General features: G+C 48.1%; 1 protein-coding gene across 8 annotated transcripts in view; it reads left to right on the top strand.

Moving 5' to 3' along the window:
• EVA1C (eva-1 homolog C) overlaps positions 1–20,879 on the top strand; it is a 121,791-nt gene that overhangs the window by 63,021 nt on the left and 37,891 nt on the right. For 6 of the 8 annotated variants that reach the window (XM_027538056.1, XM_027537792.1, XM_027537965.1 and 3 more), the window contains 2 exons: positions 2,029–2,181; positions 14,909–15,052. In XM_027538056.1, coding sequence (XP_027393857.1) covers positions 2,029–2,181; positions 14,909–15,052 — 297 coding nt within the window. The remainder of the gene's footprint in view (positions 1–2,028; positions 2,182–14,908; positions 15,053–20,879) is intronic. The other 2 variants (XM_027537705.1, XM_027537882.1) reach the window with 2 other exon arrangements.

The following is a 20,879-nucleotide window of genomic DNA, read 5'->3' as shown; positions in this document are numbered from 1 at the left end:
CCAAAGCATAACATGCAAAGGATAAGAAGAGGTGGTTCACATAAGGGCTGTTTTGATTATTAAATTCACTGAGACATACCAAGATCCTAGAACAAGGCCCAAGTTCAGAGAAAGGGCTCAGTAAATATTAGCTGTTGTTATTTTAAAAATATCTTTGTTGGGACTTCCCTAGTGGTCCAGTGGCTAAGACTCCACCCTCCCAATGCAGGCAGCCTGGGGTTCGATTCCTGGTCAGGGAACTAGATCCCACATGTCACAGCTGGGAGTTTGTTTGCATGTTGCAACTAAAGATCCCACAGGCCAACGAAGACAGAAGATCCTGCAACTAAGACCCAGCACAGCCACATAAATAAAAATAAGACAGAAATGTCTTTGCTGAGGTATAATTTACATAGCATAGCGTTCACTTAAGTGTCCAGCTCAACTATTTTTAGTAGTTGTACTGAGTTGTGCAACTAGCCCATCAGTCCAGCTACAGAACCTTTCCATCCTCTCCAAATACTTCCCGGTGTCCGTTTGTCATGGTCACTTCATGTCCCCAACCCTCAGCCTCAGAAAACCGCAAACCTTTGCTCTGTCTCTACAGGTTTGCCTTTTCTGGATATCTCACAGAAATGGAACCACATATTAGGTAGTCTTTTGCATCTGTGGTGTTATTATTTTTAGTACTAGTATTATAATGTATTATTATTCAATATTAAGTACTATTATTACTTAAAAAATACTGATGCTGCTGCTAAGTTGCTTCAGTCGTGTCCAACTCTGTGTGACCCCATAGACGGCAGCCCACCAGGCTCCCCCATCCCTGAGATTCTCCAGGCAAGAACACGACTACTTAAAAAAAATCCATTCATTAGTAAACATTTAAATTAATTGAATTTTTTTTGGGTATACTCCATAAAAAAAACCCAGTGAAGTCTATTTTCTCCAGGATGCAGTTATAATGTCACCTCTGTATAATGTTGCAAAGAGAATTTCACTATGGTACTCAGATTAAACAAACTTTTATTAAATTCTTTGGGGACTAACCAACCATGAGCTGGAATCTTCCTCTCCTGGGACCCCCGCCAGCAAGAGGGCCCGTTGTTCCCGAATTGCCGAACTTGGAACCAGCTCTTCACACCTCCGAAGAGGGGTTCTTTTTTTTTTTTTTTCATATTCTTTTCCATTAGGGTCTATCACATGCTGCTGGCTGTAGTTCCCCATGCTGTGAGATAGGACCTTGTGTTTCAAGGAGGGATCGTTCACAGACATGGTGCCTTGTTTTTTGCTCCTAGAAAAGGAAATAATTTGCTTGTCCATATTTTCTCCGTCTCTTGGTAGATACACAAATGGGATGTGAGAATGCTGTGAAGTTGGGTGGTGAGGTTTAGCTGGACTCCCTCTGAGATTATTCTTGGTCTTTACCTGTGTGGGGGCTTCCCAAGTGACACTAATGGTAAAGAACCCTCTGGCCAATACAGGAGACTCAAGAGACGCGGGTTCAATTCCTGGGCCAGGAAGATCCCTGGAGGAGGAAACGGCAACCCCTCCAGGATTCTTGCCTGGGAAATTCCATGGACAGAGGAGCCTGGCAGGCTACAGTCCATGGGGTCGAGAAGAGATGGACACAACTGAGGGACTGAGCACGCAGCTGTGTGGGTCCCTAGATGACATTTGAGAAAAGGCTCCCTTGAACCAAGAAATCTGTGTCTTCAGGTGGGGAGGGAGAGGAACTCCCTTTATGGCCAGGCTTGTCCTAGGACTGGCCCAGCACGCCCTGGCCTCTTCACCCTGACGTCTCTCCTCCTCCTCAGTTTGGTCCTTGGCGTAATCCCTGGGTGTCTATCCTGGTCCACTCATTGCTCCCCCCCGCCCCCCGCAGAAGGCTCGCAGGGTCAGAGAGCCCCTGGCAGGCAGGGCCACACCGTCTGTCCCCTTCCGGGGGTGCAGCCCCACAGAGGATGGGAGCCTCCTGGGATTCGGGCAATGCTCACAGAGTCCTTCTGGGGAAGCTGATGGTGCCGCTGATTTTGGTTTCTGCTTCAGATGAGTTAAAAAACAAAACTGTGTGTGAAGACCACGAGCTGAAACTGCACTGCCACGAGTCCAAGTTTCTCAACATCTACTCTGCGACCTACGGCAGGAGGACCCAGGAGAGGCATGTCTGCTCCTCGGAAGCCGAGCGGCTCCCCCCCTTTGGTAAGTGTCTTATGTGGGTGCTATCAGGGTGCTGTTGGGGAGACTGGGGCTCTGGTCCCCACTGGCTGGTACCCTGACTAGAGAGAAAGTCAAGGGCAAGGGGAACCACTCACCAGGGTCTGCCTCCTTCTGCACCGCACCCCCCCCAACTCCTTGCGTAATCAGTCTGTCTTTGAGTTAGTCTGCACCTCATCATTATTGAGTGCCTACTGTACGCAAGGCCCATTCCAGGCTTGGGAGAGTCATTAGTGACCGACAGTCTATCTGGAGCTGACCTTCCCGCAGTGGACAAGGATGCGACACGAAAGCAGATAATGCACGAGCGAATACATCACATTTCAGGTGTTGATAAGCATTAGGGGTACAAGCACGTGAGGAAAGGAGAGAGGGCAGGCCGGCAGGTGGGGGGTACTGCAGGGAGGCACAGGGTAAAGGGGTGATGGGCATGCTGAGCAGAGATGCGAGGAGGAGAGCTTGCAGACCCTGGGGAAGGTGTCCAGGTGGAGAGAAGAGCCGTGCAAGGCTCTGAGCCTGTAGGCTGAAGAAGAGCTCAATGAGTCATTCTGAGAAATCTGCAGTGTGGAGCTAAGACGACGTCTGAAAGGCCATCATTCAAGTCGCTCAACTGTGTCCGACTCTTTGCAATCCCATGGACTGTAGCCCACCAGGCTCCTCTGTCCATGGGATTCTCCAGGCAAGAATACTGGAGTGGGTTGCCATGCCCTCCCCCAGGGGATCGCCCCTCCAGGGATCGAACCCAGGTCTCCTGCATTGCAGGCAGATTCTTTACCATCTGAGCCACCAGGGAAACATTCCACCCTTCAAAGTCACCTTCTATTATCATTAGGGTTCTCCAGAGAAACAGAACCAGTAGGTGGTAGATAGATAGACTGCTTTTAAAAAATTGACTCACGCAGTTGTGGGGCCTGGCAAGTTTGCATCTGCAGGGCAGGTTGGCAGTCTGAAAAAGCAGGTAAGAGTTGATGTTCAGTCTTGAGTCTGAATTCCACAGGACAGCAGACTGGAAATATGGGTAGAGTTTTGTATTTCAGCCTGGAGAAAAGCTTTTTCAGATGACCTGTCTTTGCTCTTAAAGCCTTCCATGGGTCGGTTGAGGTCCACTCAGGTTATGGAGGGTGACCTGCTTTGCTCAAAGTCTGCTGATTTAATGTTAGTCATATCTTTTTAAAATTTAAATGCGGTGTTTCAGGTGTACAGCAAAGTGATTCAGTTTTATATACATGTGTGCTCAGTCACTCAGTTGTGTCTGACTCTTTGGGACCCCATAGGCTGTAGCCCACCAGGCTCCTCCATCCATGGGATTCTCCAGGCAAGAATACTGGAGTGGGTTGCCATTTCCCCCTCCAGGGGATCTCCCCACCCGAGGATCAAATCTGCGTCTCTTTCGTCTCCTGCACTGGCAGGTGGACTCTTTACCTTTTGCCACCTTTTACAGATTCTTTTCCATTGTAGGTTATTACAAGATACTGAGTATAATTCCCTGTGCTCTACAGCAGGTGCTTGTGGTTGATCTATTTTAGATGTAATGCGTCTGTTAACTCCAGATCCCTAATCTATCCCATCTCTTTACTCCTGTGATAATCATAAGTTTCTTCTCTATGTCTAATGTCAGTCGTATCTTAAAAATGCCTTCGAAACAACATCTAGACTGGTGTCTGACCAAACCCCTGGGCACCGTAGTCTGGCTGAAATGACACACGAAGTGAACGATCCCAGTCCCCAGTCTGCGGTGGTGAAGCAGCCTCGCCTAGACCCTCCGTGTTACCAGGGAGAACAGACTCGATTGGGAAACAGCAAAAAAGGTGCACTTCACTCATCAAATCTGAAACGAGCTCCTTGATGTGTTAAATTGCTAGAGTGGATCCCTGGATCACATGGGAAATGAAACATTAATTTTAAAAAGAAATTCACGTGTAAGTGATATCTTGGATCTGGGGGGGAGGTGGGGGAAGGAAAGAAAGTGACCTAGTCACACAGGCAGACTCTCTAGAGGGAGAACCAAAAACCAGTTCACAAGGAACACGTGTCCCATGTCTCTGAGGCCCCTCGCCCAGCATTCAGGGAAGGAAGGCCCTTGGTCGGGAGGGTGGAGGGTGTCTGAAGGGCAGCCCAGCAGACAGCAGAAGCAGCCTGAAGTGGGCATCTGGCCTCTCTTAATTAGCCCCCATTTTAACAGGCTTGGCTGCCATGTGGGTAGAGAGACACTCACGAGGGTGGCTCCCCCTGTCTGTCCATGCCTGGGACCCCAGCAAGTGACCTGTGAGTTTGGAAACTCCAATTTCCCTCTCGTATAACATCTGCAAGCGTTCATGTCTCTACCCCGTCCTCCCTTGTTCCTGCTGCTGCGTTAGATCAAGGGACCATTGCCTGGTCATCTCAGGAGGCCCCCTGCCCCTAGACATGGCTTTCCCCCCAGGGTGGCCGGAGGCAGCCTTCTAAAGGGCCAGTCTGGTCACTGACCCCTTGCACGTCCTTCAGGGGCTCCCTGTGTCCTCTAGTTTGCTTAGCTGAACAAGGCACCCCGGATAACTCGACCTCTATCTACAGAAAGGAATTACACTTCTTAACCTTGGTGTGGGGTCACTTAATATTAATCAGGGGTTCTTCTGAGCAGAAGTTGGTAGATCCACATGCTGGCTGAATGACATGTTCTGGAAGTTGCTGCCTTACATTCCTGGGAAGTTGCATTCAGGAGTTAGGTTAAAAGTGAAAAGTCATCAGCCAAAGAAAACATTAACAGACACTGTGGCTAAAAGACAGGTTCCCATGGAGAGTTCAAGGAATCCTTGGGTCAGTCGTGAATAAGCCTTGTTGACTCGGGGAAAAGTCTGTGAATGGGACACTGAGCCCTTGGCTTGGCTGGTCAGTTTTAAAAGCTTGAAGCCCTGCCCGAGTCACATCGTAAAACCCCTGCCCTCTCCCCTCACCACCCCCACAACTGCATTCATGAGCCGACACCCAGTGTCAGAGACCCACAGGCTCTGAGCTCTGCCGTGTGAACGGGTCCAGGGGAACATGAAAGGGTCCTTGAAAGTGCCCATCCATCTCACCATCTTGGGTCCCTGTCCACTCACCATCTCAAATGCCCATTGATTTTTTTTTTTAGCAGCAAAAGCATTTTGTATCAGAATATAGCCAATCAACAGTGTTGTGGTAGTTTCAGGGGAACAGCAGAGGGGCTCAGCCATACATGTACATGGATCCATTCTCCCCCAAACCTTCTCCCACTCAGGCTGGAAGTGCCCGTTCATCTTGTCTCCCAGCTCCCTGTGGAGGCCTCGACTCGGTGCTCGCCTTTTGGGTTAACACCGAAGGGCGGGACTGTGCATGTATGCGGAGCCAGGAAACCTTGGCTTCCTGGGCCAATGAACTTTCTTAATCTTACTGAATGCTAAGAAATTCTCTACTCCTCGGCACAGGTAAACTGTCCACGAAGGCTTTAAACCGCACTTGGCGTGTTTGTCCCACAGAATCGTCAGTTTCCCATCTGGTGTAAGCACACTTTAATATCCCCCACTTTAGAAAGCTGGACTCCCTCTTTTGACCCCATGCCCCTTCCGCTGCATCTGCAAGTCTTGTGGGCACTCCCTGCTCTCAGGATCCCAAATCCAGCCCGTTTGCTCCCACCCCACTCTGGACTTCTCTCATCTAGACCATCTGGGCCTCCTCCCTTCTCCTTGATTCTGTTCCCTCCCTTAGCCACTTCTTTGTTAGCAGTTGGAAGGAGCTTTTCTAAGGCAACTCAGATCACAGCCCCCCACTCTGTCTTCTGTAATTAGAATAAATCCAGTCCCCAGTTGTGGTCCCGCCTCTGGAGCCCTCCACACTCATTCACACCACAGTGCCTTTGCACAAGCTCTGCCTTTGGGCTGGGATGTTCTCACCCCACATCTTTGTATGGTCAGCTTCATTTCATCATTCGGGAGTCCGCTCGGACATCATCTCAGAGATCTTCCGAGGCACCCTGCCACCATGGCACCTCGCCCTGGTCTCCGCCTCGAGCTGTCCTTGTCTGACTGTCTTCACAGTCTGGAGTCACTTAGGTGCTTGTGGTCTCTCTGCCCAGGAGCAGGCCAGCACTGCAGAGGTGCTGTGTGTCTCTGCCATGAGGATTCCCAGCCAGCAGAGCAGGGCCTGGCCCAGAGTAGGTGCCCGAGTGAATCTTAAGCCCCATGAATGAATTAGAACCACCCCTACCCTGTTCCTAAGTGAGGCGCCTACGCTGGGCTCAGCAAGTGGATGGTTGCTGGCTTGGTATGTGGGCCTGGTGTTGTCATAGCTTCCAACCTCTCGGGAGATACTGAAAATCTGATTTTTTTTAAAATGTAAAGTTTCCCAACTTTTAAAATACTGTGAGAGCCAAATAAAACATGCCTACAGGCCCCATCCGGTCCAAGGGCCGCCGGCGTGAGAGCTGTGCTCTCGGTTGCCAGTTATTACTGTGGCTCAGCCTTAGCGCTTTGAAGAAGGAGAAAGGGCTGTTTATTTTTGGCCCTGGAACCTGGCATGAACTTGGAATGATAGCTGCCTGAACGCCAAGTGGTCAGGGCTCGCCGTGGGCCTCTGCAAGGGGACATGTGTGCTTTTCCTCTTGTGATATAAGCTAAAGTCTGGGGCAGTCCCGCAGGCTCGGAGTCTGGGTACCCAGTGCAGATTGGCACACTCAGTCAGGAAGCAGAGCAGAGCAAGGCTTCAGCTCTCAGTTACTCGGCAAGAGGATGAGGCGGTTACGTAGCATCACCGACTCAGTGGACGTGAACTTGAGCAAACTCTGGGAGACAGTGAAGGACAGGGAGGCCTGGCGTGCTGCAGCGTTACTAGCCACTGTGCTCCAGAGGCTATTGCAATGTAACGAAATACTCCCAAGTTTAATGGCTCAAAACAAAAACGAACAGTTAGCGCCTCACAGTTTCTGGGGGGCAGGGGTTCCAGGGTAGCCTGGTTGGGAAGTTCTTACTTAGGGTCTCGTGAGGCCTCGCGGAGTTGCAGCCAGGCTATCGGCTTGGGGTGCGGTCATCTGAGGGCTGAGCATCCAAGGAGGCTCCCTTATGTGATGCACAGGTTGGTGCTGATTGTTCACGGGTGGCCTTGGTTCTCTCAACTTGGGTCTCTTGAGCGTCCTTGCAACATGGCAGCCGGCTTCTTCCAGAGCCCGAGAGGCAGAGGAGCAAATGGAAGCCACACCCTGTCACCTCTCCAGAGTCTGCCGTCACAGAGACCAGCTGATTCCTTGAGGGAGGAGGCTACATGTGGATGTGAGTTCCGTGGAGGGCCATCCGGAAGGCTGTTGTGGGCTGAACTGTGTCCCCCTAAAATCCCCTTGTCGACGTCCTAACCCCCAGTACCTCAGAATGTGACTGTTTGAGGAGATGCGCCTTTAAAACAGTGACTAATTTGAGGTAATATAAGGAGGGCCCTCATCCAGTGTGACCGCTGTCCTCACAGGAAGGGGAGCTCAGGACACGGGTGCACACAGGGAAGACACCGTGAGGGCGCAAGGAGAGGTCGGCCACTTGCAAGAAAGGGATCCTCAGAAGGGGCCAACCCGCAGGATAGCTCCAGCTTCCCGCCTCAGAACTGAGAGGACACAGAAGTCTATTGTTTAAGGCACCCAGTGTGTGTTCTCTGTTACTGCAGCCCCAGGAACTAACACAAAGGCTGATCATCACAGCTTTCAAGCAAAAAAATTAGAAAGAGCAGCAAGGCTGATGACCACGCCAGCTGTCAAAAAAGTGATGCTTTTGAACCATGGTGTTGGAGAAGACTCCTGAGAGTCCCTTGGACTGCAGGGAGATCCAACCAGTCCATTCTAAAGGAGATGAGTCCTGGGTGTTCATTGGAAGGACTGATGCGGAAGCTGAAACTCCAATACTTTGGCCACCTAATGCGAAGAGCTGACTCATTTGAAAAGACCCTGATGCTGGGAAAGATTGAGGGCAGGAGAAGAAGGGGACTTCAGGGGATAAGATGGTTGGATGTCATCACCGACACGATGGACATGAGTTTGAGTAAGCTCCGGGAGTTGGTGATGGACAGGGAAGCCTGGTGCACCGCAGTACATGGGGTCTCAGAGAGTCAGACACGACTGAGCGACTGAACTGAACTGAACTGAACTGAACTGTCATACAAGTTTAAACACAGATCTGGTGTCTCTATTGAAAGCGATGATGCAAAGACATTTCTGAAAGATCTTCAGGCAAGTCAGATCCTTCAGAACTTACAGCTCCTTTTGGGATTCCCCTGGAGGTTCAGTGGTTAAGACTCTGAGGTTCCAATGCAGGGGGCACAGGTTTGATTCCTGGTCAGGGAACTAAGATCCCACGTGTCACGTGGTGCAGCCAAATTTTTTTTAAAAAAGAAGTTATGGCTCCTGTATTGGAAAAGAAACTGAAAGAAAATAGAAAAGTGGCTGATCAGCGCTGGTCTCAGAGAAACCCCAGTGGAGCAGCATCTGACACAAGAAAGGATACGCCTTCCCACAGACCTGGGCATGGACTCTGGAAGGCAGGCTTCCAGGAAGCTCCCTGGGTGTCCACCATGGCACGTCATTTCCTGCAGCAGTTATACTTTCTGGGTGGGCTCCAGGGGTGCTATTTCCTTAATAAGAGAGTGAGAAAAACCACACAGTGGGTCTCAAAGGCTGGACTAAGGCCACCCCACGGCCAAGTGTGGGCAGGCCTGGACTTTTCAGCCAAAGATCAAGGTGCCAGGGGCTCTCACTGCCAAGAAGTCTCGTAAGAGCAACCCGCCTAATTATCTAAATAAACACAGGTTGTAAAGAGCGATTAAATGCAGTTTCAGTGTGAAATGGTAGCCAAAAATATAAAAATTAAATAGTTGAGTATCTTGTTATCACATGTATTGGGGCGGAGGGTAGTTTGCCAGGCAGAGAGGTGCAAACAAAATCAGGCTGGGAGGGAAATAACCACTTAAAAAAAAAAAAAAAGAATCCTGCCAATGGTTCAGCGCTCAGTGTCAACAAGGAAATGGTCAGAGCTACATAGGACCTGAATTACCTTGGGCCTCTTCCTAAAAATACACCGTGGGTTCTTTCACTCTCACCAAGATAAATTCTTTGGCTCCCAGGGTAACTATGAGTGCAGAAGCCTGTCTCTGCAAATCACACTGGTCACAGGACCTCCTGGGTCCAAGAGGATTGTGGTCTTGCAAATAGAGTCTTCCCCACGCTTTTCCTCTGTTAGCCTTAAGAAATATGGTCAGGCACACATCCTAAGAAAATATAAAGTTTCTGGGGCTCTCAGACATTTCTGGCAAGAGTGTGAATTGATACAACCCTTCTGAACGGCTTGGCAGCATGTATCAAAAGCTTTAATATTTTGAATACCCTTTGACAAAGCAATCTACTTCCAAGAGTTAGAAACCGTCATGCTCGTGTGCAAGTATTTGGCTCTAAGGATGTTTCACGCACAATTCTTTATGGCATTAAACAATGGAAACCATCGGAACATCTACCAATAGGGTATTGTAAATAGAGCTGGCACATTTATAAAGTGAGAAACTATACAACTCTTTAAAATGATGCTTCTGTTAAAAAATTTTCATAAATATGCTAATAAATGAGGAAAAGCAGCATACAGAGTCATATGTATATGATCCATTGAGGGGGAAGGATATTTAAATATAGAAAAGTGACTAGAAGGATGCTCTTTAAAGGTTAGCCATTGTTTTTCTTGATTATGGAATTTACTGAGGATTTTTATTTTCCTGGTTTAGCAGTACTTGTGGTTTTCAAGTTTTCGGCTATAAACATGTATTTGAAACAAAAAAACAATAATAGTTGTTGGACTTCCAAGAATAACTTCATAATTCTTTTGTTACTTCTTTTCAATATAGGTGGCTTATACGGAAGTCATACAGCTCATTCTCAATCTTGAGATGTAGGGTTTTTTCCAATTGATAAATGTGCTAATAATAGATAAATTTCCAATTGATAAATGTCCAAATAATAATAAGGCTCCTAAAAACAGCAAAAATATTCATAATCAACCCTGTGCACCCACAAAGCAATGAAAAATAGTAAAAAAAAAAAAATGAACTACAGGGGACTGCTGCTGCTGCTGCTGCTGCTAAGTCACTTCAGTCGTGTCCGACTCTGTGCAACCCCATAGACAGCAGCCCACCAGGCTCCTCCGTCCATGGGATTCTCCAGGCAAGAACACTGGAGCGGGTTGCCATTTCCTTCTCCAATGCAGGACAGTGAAAAGTGAGAGTGAAGTCCCTCAGTCATGTCTGAATCTTAGCGACCCCATGGACTGCAGCCCACCAGGCTCCTCCGTCCATGGGACTTTCCAGGCAAGAGTACTAGGGAGATAAATTAGGAGTTTGGGATTAACAGATACACACTACTATACATAAAGCAGGTAAGCAACAAGGACCTACTGTGTAGCACAGGAAACTACATTCAGTGTCTTGTAATAACCTGTAATGGCAAAGGATCTGAAAAAGAACATATATGTGTAACTGAATCACTTTGCTATACGCTTGAAACTAACGCAACATTGTAAATTAATCCTACTTCAATAAAAAATTTTAAGTAAACGGGAAGAAAATTCAAAGGATATATCTTTACTCCTAGATAAACTTCCCATAGCTCCTGGGGCAAATTGAGGTATACAAAGGATCATTTATCATTACATTTGCAGAAAAATTTACATTTCTGAAAAAAATTACCCCAGAGACACTCATATTTAAAATCTGTCTTCTATCCAGATATGAATTTTGTTTTTCTTTTTAAGAAAGTTCATTTTGTACGCTTTCATTTCAAAGCAATGTAAACTCACAAAAACTTGGAAAGTATCTTAAAATCAATAGGGGGGAAGAAATTCTTTCTCATCAGCCAAAAATAGCCCCCTGAGAATCTTAGTGATTCTCCTTCCAGTATTTGTGTGTGTAGTATATAGTATATCTCATCATTCCATATGCCTGTTTTCACTTGAAAGAACCAAAGAAGGCATTTAGTTCAGACTATAAATTATCTAAGTCCCAAAGGCCTTTTGTAGAAGTGCCGCTTTCCCATCTGAGGTAGTGGCCCGATGTCAGTCACGGTAACTGACGAACACCGGATGCTGCCACTGGGCCCTCTAAATGTAACCTTCGTGCAGTACTCATGCCAGCCAGTAAATCAGCACTGCTCTCCGTATGGTCACTGTCCCACTGAGGAAACAGGCTCAGCGAGGGAGCTCATTCAACCTCAGCGACAGCTGGTGAGAGCAGTTCACATTTATGTGCGCTTTGACTCCTGCAGTTGCTTTGCACAAGTCTCACAGAAAGACGGTAAAAATGATGTTCCTCTAGCTCTGGGGGAGGAACACAGAGTCTCAGGGAGTTGAACAGATAGTAGGTTCTGGGCAAACAGCAGAGAAACCCCAGAGCCCTCCAGGAGCTCCCCATCCAATGACAGATCCAGGCACAAAAGCGGCTAAGGGAACACAACGCGACTCACAGGGAGCGCCCACTGCAGACCCAGCTCCATGCAGCAGCCCGCTCGGTGGGGCAGCCCGTGTCCTGGAAACCCCTACCCTCGCCCCTCAGGCTCGGGGCTGGTAGCCTCTCTCTGCTGTTCCTCCTCAGGGCCCTGCACCATCCTTTGAGGGGTTCATATCCCATTCACGCCTTTGTAAAATCTCTTTATCAAGCCCACTTTATGTGGTCTGATTTGAGCCCTGGGTGGGCTGCCAGAACACTGTTCAGGCTGTTAGTCTTTACTCTTGACAGAGACATGCTTGATGCTCTGGCACTTCAAAACCTCTCCTTCCATCCTCAATGGCTGCCTGACTTGCTCAGTTTACTTCTCTGTCATTTATGAGAACCCCAACAAATTTAGCCCAGCAAGATGCGTCCTTTAGACTGAAGTATTCAGACGCAGTCAGAAAACAGATGCAAGTTGCCAAGTAGAACTGACCCAGGGGCCAAAAAGAGGATGACAGCTTCCGACGGCCCCTCCAGGCAGCTTTTCTCAGCGTAGATTCGAACTCATGGGTCACCCTCCCAGAACACATTCCAAAGCCAGGTGTATGGGATGTTTGCATTTCCTGGTGTCCAGGCCAGTCCACCGGTCCATTCATTGAATTCATCATTGTTGGCTGCCTACCGTGTGCCATGCACTCCAGTGATCAGGCATTGTGGGATTAGACTTGGCAAATAAACCAGAACCTTCATGAAGATATTCAGATCAAGTGCCTTCATAATAATGTTCCTCATCATTTGTTGAGATATACATATTACATACTTTTAGGTATATAACATGGAGAAGGAAATGGCAACCCACTCCAGTGTTCTTGCCTGGAAAATCCAACGGACAGAGGAGCCTGGTGGGCTGCAGTCTATGGGGTAACAAAAGAGTTGGACATGACTTAGCAACTAAACCAAACAAGCTATGTTGCAAAAATATGTACATATATATTCATATATATGCCCATATATATACACACACACATTTATACATATATGTTTATATGGTCCATATAAGCATGCTCCATATATTATTATATGTGAGAATATAAAATAAACACATATAAATAAATATATCTAATTTATATGTTTCATATATGTGTGTATGTATTTATTTAATCGTCATTTCCTTAAGATCATTGTCTTCCCACCTCTCTGGTGTTTACCACAGATTCTTGCTTTCAACTGGACTCTTACGGATCTCTAAAATATTAATATAAGAGGGAGAGATGGAACTTCTCTGAGATGTGAGCTTCCCCACCTTTATCTAGCTGCATATTGTTATATAAACAACTTATGATACTAATAATATATCATATTCTCTGTATATTTTCTATGAAATATAAGATGTATAATCAACAACCTATCTCATGAGACACACGAGTGAAACACAGCCTCAGCAGAATGCTTGCTGTTACCGTAACTGAGCTGAACTTTGCAGGGTCTCTAGAATTCTCTCCCTCTCTGTTCCCTGCTGTTCAAGCCCTTAATTCCTCCCAACAGGTATGATTAAAATTGCTTCCAAACCAGTCTCCCTCCCTCTGGTTCCTTGTCTCTCCCAGGGCACCCAATAGCGATGTCCCCAAAGGACGCAAGCATCAGGGTGTTTCTTGGGGCCCCTGGCACTTGCAGAATAGAGCTCAAAGTCTCTAGCTCAGCTTTCAGAAGAAGTTGGACCTTGCTGTCTTTTACTTTTCCTCATCGAGTATTGCAACTTACCTGCCCGCACCTGCTATTCCAGCTCAGGCTCAGCCCTGAGACGCCCGCTAAGCGCTTCCGGCTCACTGACTTTGGTGTTTGTGCCTTTCTCTCTTGGCCTGCCGGTACCCTGGTCATGCTCCTTCTCCAAGGACCAAGCCCCCTCCTCCGTAAGGCCTGTCTTGGCCACTCTGGTCCCCAGCAATCTCTGCCTCCTCCGACCCCGTCACGTCCTGTCTAAACCATCACTGCTGGTACTCACCCTGTTTCACGTTGCTAGACGGCAGGTCACCTGAATGGGCTCTGTCTTCCAGCCCCATCGCACATCCTGTGGACTCATGGCGGGCTTCTCTCGGTTGTTTTCTTTGGACTGCACATGACGCAGTGCCTCATTCTCCATACGTGTTCAGTTAATATTTAGTAACGGTGAAGATCTTGTGCCAGAGTGCCGAAAAAGCTGGCCAAATGTTTCTTCATCCATCTGCCCGTTCATTCATTCATCAGCTATTGGATTTCCACAGCTGGTCAGGCCGGAAAAATTAGATGATGAACAAAATAGAAATAGCCCCTGTCCTCACAGTGCTTATGTTCACATAGGAGAGAAGGATTCTCAAAATCAACCAATAACGAAACTGTTTCAAAGAGCAGTAACCAATAACTAAACTAAAGGAGTAAAAGAAAGAGTCTTTATTCAGTGTTTTACACGTTTTGCCTGCTGTGTATGCAAGACCGGTTACATGACTGGGCAGAGGCAGTGTAAAATGCAGATGTAGGCCCCCTTGTTCAAAAATGTATAAGGATTTCTGATGGGCTCATTTGTAGAGACGTGGGTGCACGTAGAGTCTGTCATACAGAGTGAAGTCAAAAAGAGAAAAACAGATATCGCACATTAATGCATATATACAGAATCAAGAAAAATGGTACAGATGAACTTATTTGCAGGGCAGAAATAGAGACATGGACGCAGAGAACTGAACTGTGGACACAGCCGGGGGAAACGAGAGGGGCAGTGAACTGGAAGAGGAGCATTGACAGATGCACGCTGCTGTGTGTACAACAGTTGGTGGGAAGCTGCCACAGCACGGGAACTCAATCCTGTGCTCGGTGGTGGCCTAGAAGGCTGGGATGGGGGTGTGGCTGAGTGGAGCGCTCAAGAGGGAGGGGGTGGGTGTATACCTGTAGCTGATTCACGGTGTTGTACGGCAGAAACTAACACAGCATTATGTAAAGCAATTATATTCCAATAAAAACTAAAAAGAAAACAAAATTTTAGTAAATCGCTAATATTATAATATATAACACAATATGATATATAGATAGGTTTTCAGACCATGACAGCAGAGTATTAGAGTAAGCTGATTAAGCCCTTCCAGCACTGCCTGTATAGTATTCAGCCTTCTGTGGGGTGCTTTAATGAGACGGAAAATAATCGAATAATCACAGCTGATCTCCATGAACTGTGAAGTCCGGCTCAGAAAAGAACCGAAGCCATACATGGATTCTAACCTAAAAGTTTTTGATGTCTCCTGCCTCTCAGATTGTCTGTCTTACTCGGCTCTGCACGTGTTATCCAGGAGATGTTACGGGAAGCAGAGGTGCAAAGTCCTCGTCAACAACCACCATTTCGGAAGCCCCTGTCTGCCAGGAGTGAAAAAATATCTCTCGGTCTTCTACGCGTGTGGTAAGGATACACCCTCCGCCAGCCTTTTGGAGATTTTGCCTCCTGGGGAGGCGGTGGTCGTGTGAACAGAAGGAGGTTTGGAGCAACAAGTCATGGCATCTGCCCAACACACCCTGACACTGTGTTGTCTTCTCTCACACTCATGAGGCTTCCTCCTGTCCTTTATCCTCGTTTATAATGTCCATGTCATAAGCGATAGAATTTTCTTGGGTCAAAGGTGCTTTTAGCTGGACTTCCCTGTGGTTCAGTGGTTAGGACTCTGCCCTTCCACTGCAGGGGACATGGGTTCGATCCCTAGTAGGGAAACTAAGATCATGCATGCCACATGGCCAAAAAAAAGAAAAGTGATTTTAGTAATCAGATTGGCAGCAAGAGGGGAGGGAAGGAGAAGAATAAGGAAACGGGATAAAGCGGATGTCACCGAGAAGAACGATTTTAATCTGAGTTCTCAGGAGGCTCTAGAATTTATAGATATGTCATGTAAGTTCACGGAGTATTGCTTGACTCCTAGTTAATCTTCCAGTCTTGCGTTTGGGCCCTAAAATGACTAATTCTCTGGACTGCCAATAGCCATTTTATCGATGTATCCCTGGGGTTAAGCCAACAGATCAAATGCTTACCTATAGCCTTTAAATATGTTACATGACAGCCTTACTTTTTTTTCCTAGTGTCTTCCAATCATAAAATGAAATTCTTGGTTCAATTGATTCCAATTTTATAAAGCGACATTTATAAATCAAGTGTTAATTACCCCCTGAGGGCACCATGGATTTCTAGTTTGTAATCCTGACACGTGGACTGCTGAGGGGTTTTTGTTTTTGTTTTTGTTTTCAAATAAGTATAGAAGCAAAGGAAAAGCAAAGAACGTCATAACTGAAGAACCCAATACTTGTGCTCATGGAAACCTCTTTCTCCCTGCCAGGTACCCCTAGCCTTTTCTTCTTCTTCTTTTTTTAAACAGCTTTATTGAGCTATAAATCACAAACTATACAGTTGACCCCTTAATCATACAAATCAGTGGTCTCAATAGAGTCACAGAATTGTGCAACTCCCATTGCAATTAACTTAAGAACATTCTTGGGAATTCCCCAGCAGTCCAGTGGTTAAGATTCCAAGCTTTTACTGAAGGGGTAGAAGTTCGATCCCTGGTCAGGGAACTAAGATCATATATGCACAGTCAGTAAAATAAATGAAAATTTTTAAAAATTTAAGAACAGTCTCATCACATCCCAAAGAAACCCTGGACCCTTTAGCAGTCCTCCCCCAATCCACCCCTCGCCCCCTAGTCCCACCTCAAGCAACCACCACTTCCGATCTTATGGATTTACCTCTTCTGGACATTTCGTATGAATGGAGTTGGACAATGTGTGATTCTCTGTGACTGGCTTCTTTACCTAGTATGTCCTCAGGGTGCATCTATGGTGGAGTACATGCCAGTACATCATTCCTTTTTACAGCTCAATAATATTTTGTTGCAACCACAGCATTTTATATCCTGAGCTAAATATGTCCTCTGCAATATCAGAGCTGGAATAGGTACAGTGAAGTAACTACAGAAATACAGTCCCAAAATAATAGCGCCCACATTCACGTTCCAGGAGGCACGGTTTGATTTGCCTTCCAGTCTTTACTGGTTCCCGTGTGAAGCAGCTCTGGGTAGCCTGGAACCTATTCTGGTTGAGTTTCCTCAAGAAACTCAAGAAGTCACATGTGTGTTCTAAATCGCTTCAGTCGTGTCCGACTCTGTGTGACCCCGTGGACTGCAGCCTTGCCAGGCTCCTCTGTCCATGGGATTCTCCAAGGCAAGAATGCTGGAGTGGGTTGCCGTGCTCTCCTCCAGGGGATCTTCCGCACTCAGGGATGGAGCCTGCGTCTCTATGTCTCGTGCATTAGCAGGCAGGTTCTTTACCACTAGCGCCACCTGGGAAACCCCAAGAAGCTGCACAGATCTGTCTGAAGTTCCAGTAACTGCAGGTCTCTTGCTGAACGTGGAAGGAAGGGCAGGACGGTAACCTGCAAATAAGGTGGATTTCCTGATGTGCCTTCATGGGCGAGGCGAGGGCCGTGCCCAGGCTGAGGCTCCTTTTAACTAAGACAGGGTGGGCTTTCAGGACCTGAGGAGTCACACATCCCAGCCCAAGCTTCCTCTCCTTCATTCACTCATTCAGCACGTTGTTGGTATGTTTTAGTTAAAAAAGAAAAGACGCCGTTACGAATTGTGGAGGAAGAGAGATGCTCTTAATGGCTCAGTTGTGTCGGACTCTTTGTGACCCCATGGACTGTAGCCTGCCAGGCTCCTCTGTCCATGGATTCTCCAGGCAAGAAGTGGGTTGCCATGCCTTCCTCCAGGGGAAAGGATCGAACCCAGGTCTCCCACATAGCAGGCAGATTCTTTACCATCTGAGCCATGAGGGAAGCCCTGGGGGAAGAGAGATGAGCATTAAACAAATCACCAGAGAAATCTCTCTTTACCCACTGTGATGAATGATGATGCTTCAGCAAAGGGCAGGATGGGACTTCCCTGGTGGTCCAGTGGCTAGGACTCAGCTCCCAGTGCGGGGGCCCCGAGGTTAGACCCCTGGTCAGGGAGAATCCACATGCCGCAAGTAAGACCCAGTGCAGCCAAATAAGTTTGTTTGTTTGTTTGTTTTAAGGAAAGGCCAGGATGCTGTGCAGAAGGATAATGGTGGAGGGGCCTTTTAGTTTGTGGGGAAGGTGGAGAAATCTTCCACAGAGAACCTTCCTTGGAGGTGAATTTGCCCCTGTGCTCTGAGGGGTGGGGAGGCATGAGCTGGCAGATGCTGAGTGGGAGAGGAGGGGTGAGTGGGTGAGGACGGAGGTGGGTAAGATGGTACAGGAGGGGGCCAGAATCAGGTCCTGTGAGGCCTGGGAGGAGGTGCCAGTGGGAGACTCGTTCGGTGATGATGTTTAGAGTCTTAAAGGACCGCTCCAGCTGAAAGAGGGTGGGCTGGATGGGATGGACGCAGAGACCAGTTCGACTGGAAGCGGGCTAGAAGACATGGTAAACATTGGGCGGATTGGAGAGGTTTGGGAAAGTAGGCAGATAATTTGAGACGCTGGAGGCACCTGGCCTATTTGGAAAGATTGGGGTCCAGAGAAGGTGGCGAGGGCCAGAGGACATGTCCTTTCTCACCATGGGGGTGGGAGCAGACACTCTGGAAATGGATGGAGGGACGGCTTGGAGTTCCAACTGCGTGGCTCCCGTCTTCTCAAAAGAAGTGTGAGCCGGGGTGGTCGGCTGTGAGGATGGGGCAGCGGGGAGGGGAGAGGGGATAGAGGAGATCAAAGTCTGAAGTGAGGGCTGTGGGGGCCGGAGGACAGGCTGACTTCAGGAAGGATGGTGGTGATGTGAGCTGGGTGTGCCGAGGGCCTGCGGGGTTAGTGGTCCAAGTTCTCAGGGACGCTGGTTGGTGGGTACATCCAGCCGGATGCATGAGGGCTGGCGGGGAAACAAGGGCTCCTCGGATGAGGTCAGAGGATGGCAGGGGAGGCATCTGAGTGAGTTCATTGGAGGATAGGAGGCCGAGGTCAGAGAGGGGGCTTTGCTTCTTGGTTTCAGATGTGGGACCATGGACAGTTCCCCCCTTGTCTTCCCTGTGGTTCTGCAGGAGTTATTCTAAAGGGGAGGGGGTGACTCTCACTCTCTGAGCAACTCAGGGTCCCCAACCTCTCCTCCCTGCTCCCCCATCCAAACAGATGCCTTCTCAGGCAACTTCTCATCACTTCTAATCACCTTCTAAGTGGTTGACATTTTAAAATCATTTCTCCCCTTGACGGATGGGTTGTCACTGTGAAACTCGAATCATTAGAAAGTGATTTGCAATGTCTGTGTATTTTTTTTAGATCACCGAATGGGGCGTGGAATGGGGGCATTTTATGTTTAAAAAAAAAAAAAAACATATTCCCACTAATGTGGAAGTTCATACAGAAAAGAAGGAAGTCAGGAATTAATTTCTAAGCGGATCTGTCTTACTCCTTTGGATATGAGCGAAGAAACCGATTTGAGCTGGTTTAAGCCCGAAGTGAGTTTGTTGGGGAGGTAGCCTACGGGTAGAAAGCCATCTTCAGAAGCCAGACCAGGAAAGAAAGCCTCAGGGCGGGACTAAACTGGAACTTCGCGAGCATGGAGTCTCTCTGTCTGTGTGTCTCTCTGCTTCTCTCTCTCCCCTCTACGGCTTTTCTCTGAGCTTGGGCTAGATGGCATACAGTCATCCCCACAACCCAGGCGATTCTTACGTTACACTTTTCTGTCCTAACAATTTATAAAGACTACCAATCTGGCAACTTCCTTCCAAATTCCTACCAGAGAACTGTTTCTTTGGCTGGACTGGGGTCAGGTAGCCCCCTCCTGTGATCTGCCTTGGCCAGAGACCATGTGACATGATATGATTATAAACTTGGCTGCCAGAGAGCGGCCCAGCCAACCTCCCACCCTAAACAAGATGCTCTTACATAAGAGCCTCAGGGAAGTGAAGGAAAGTCGCTCAGTCACGTCTGACTCTTTGTGACCCCAGGGACTATACAGTCCATGGAATTCTCCAGGCCAGAATCCTGGAGTGGGTAGTCTTTCCTTTCTCCAGGGGATCTTCCCAACCCAGGGATGTAACCCAGGTCTCCCACATGGCAGGCGGATCCTTTACCAGCAGAGCCACCAAGGAAGCCCAAGAATACTGGAGTGGGTAGCTATCCCTTCTCCAGAGGATCTTCCTGACCCAGGAATCGAACCAGGGGTCTCCTGCATTGCAGGCGGATTCTTTACCCACTGAGCTATCAGGGCCAGGAAGGCCCACCCCATTGATGTCTGTTCCAATACCCGGCTTCTAACTGTGGTCTCCACTGCCCAGCAATCTTGAGGTGCCCACCCAGTACCCCACTCCTTGGGTTGGGGTGTGGGTGAGCACTGTGTTCCTTGCCCTCATGGGATGGAATGTGGTGATTCCAGACCCCGGTGATGTAGCAGACCAGGAGGGCTTCCCAGGGGAGTGGGTCAAGTGAGACCAGGTGAGTAAGAGTCAGCAAGGTGAAGGGCAGGCAAATACTGGGAGGTGAGCACAGGGCTGAGGGCCCTCGGAGATGGGAGACTGAGGATTGGCTTGTAGCTGAGGGCACCTGGTGGCTGAGACAGTAAAAGAATCCGCCTGCAGTGCAGGAGACCTGAGTTCAATCCCTGGGTTGGGAAGATCCCCTGGAGAAGGCAGGGATAACCCTCTCCAGCATTCTTGCTTGGGAAAATCCCACGGACAGAGGAGCCTGGTAGGCTACAGTCCAGGGGTCACAGAGAGCTGGACATGACTTAGCAACTTAACACTAAGGGCAGAGGGGAGCCTTTGGAGGGTTTTTCCTGGGAATGTAAGTAATTTGCATTTTAATAAGAACACGCCTCCTATTTTTTGGCTTCAGTTAATCCTGCTTCTCCCTCCCTCACTGCTCTTTGGCTGGGCTAGAGTTTCAGCCTCTCCGTGTACCCTCAGGGGAGTGATCCAGGCTGCAGGCCTTTTGCTCTTTGAACTGTAGGCGGCGGGTCTGGCTGATGTCAGACCCTTGGTCATTGATTGTGCTGGGAGGTGTTTTGCTTGAGCACTCTTTTGCTTTGCTTTGCTTGAGCACTCTTCTTTAATGCATGAGGTCCTGGCTCTCAGTTTTTATCCAATTTAGTTATTAGCCACACTTCTTGGGTGGGATTAGGTTTTAGACTTTCTTCCTAATAGGAGGAGGCAGACCCAGAGAACTTGATCAGCTTTTCCCCCTCTCCTTCTCGGAGAGGACTTCTCCCTGGGCCCAAAGCCAGTGATCCTGAGGGTCACTG

Source organism: Bos indicus x Bos taurus, chromosome 1 (genome assembly GCF_003369695.1).
Source record: "Bos indicus x Bos taurus breed Angus x Brahman F1 hybrid chromosome 1, Bos_hybrid_MaternalHap_v2.0, whole genome shotgun sequence".
Lineage (NCBI taxonomy): Eukaryota > Metazoa > Chordata > Mammalia > Artiodactyla > Bovidae > Bos > Bos indicus x Bos taurus.
Note: the sequence above shows the minus strand (reverse complement) of the source record. Positions and strands in the feature narration are given on the sequence as shown.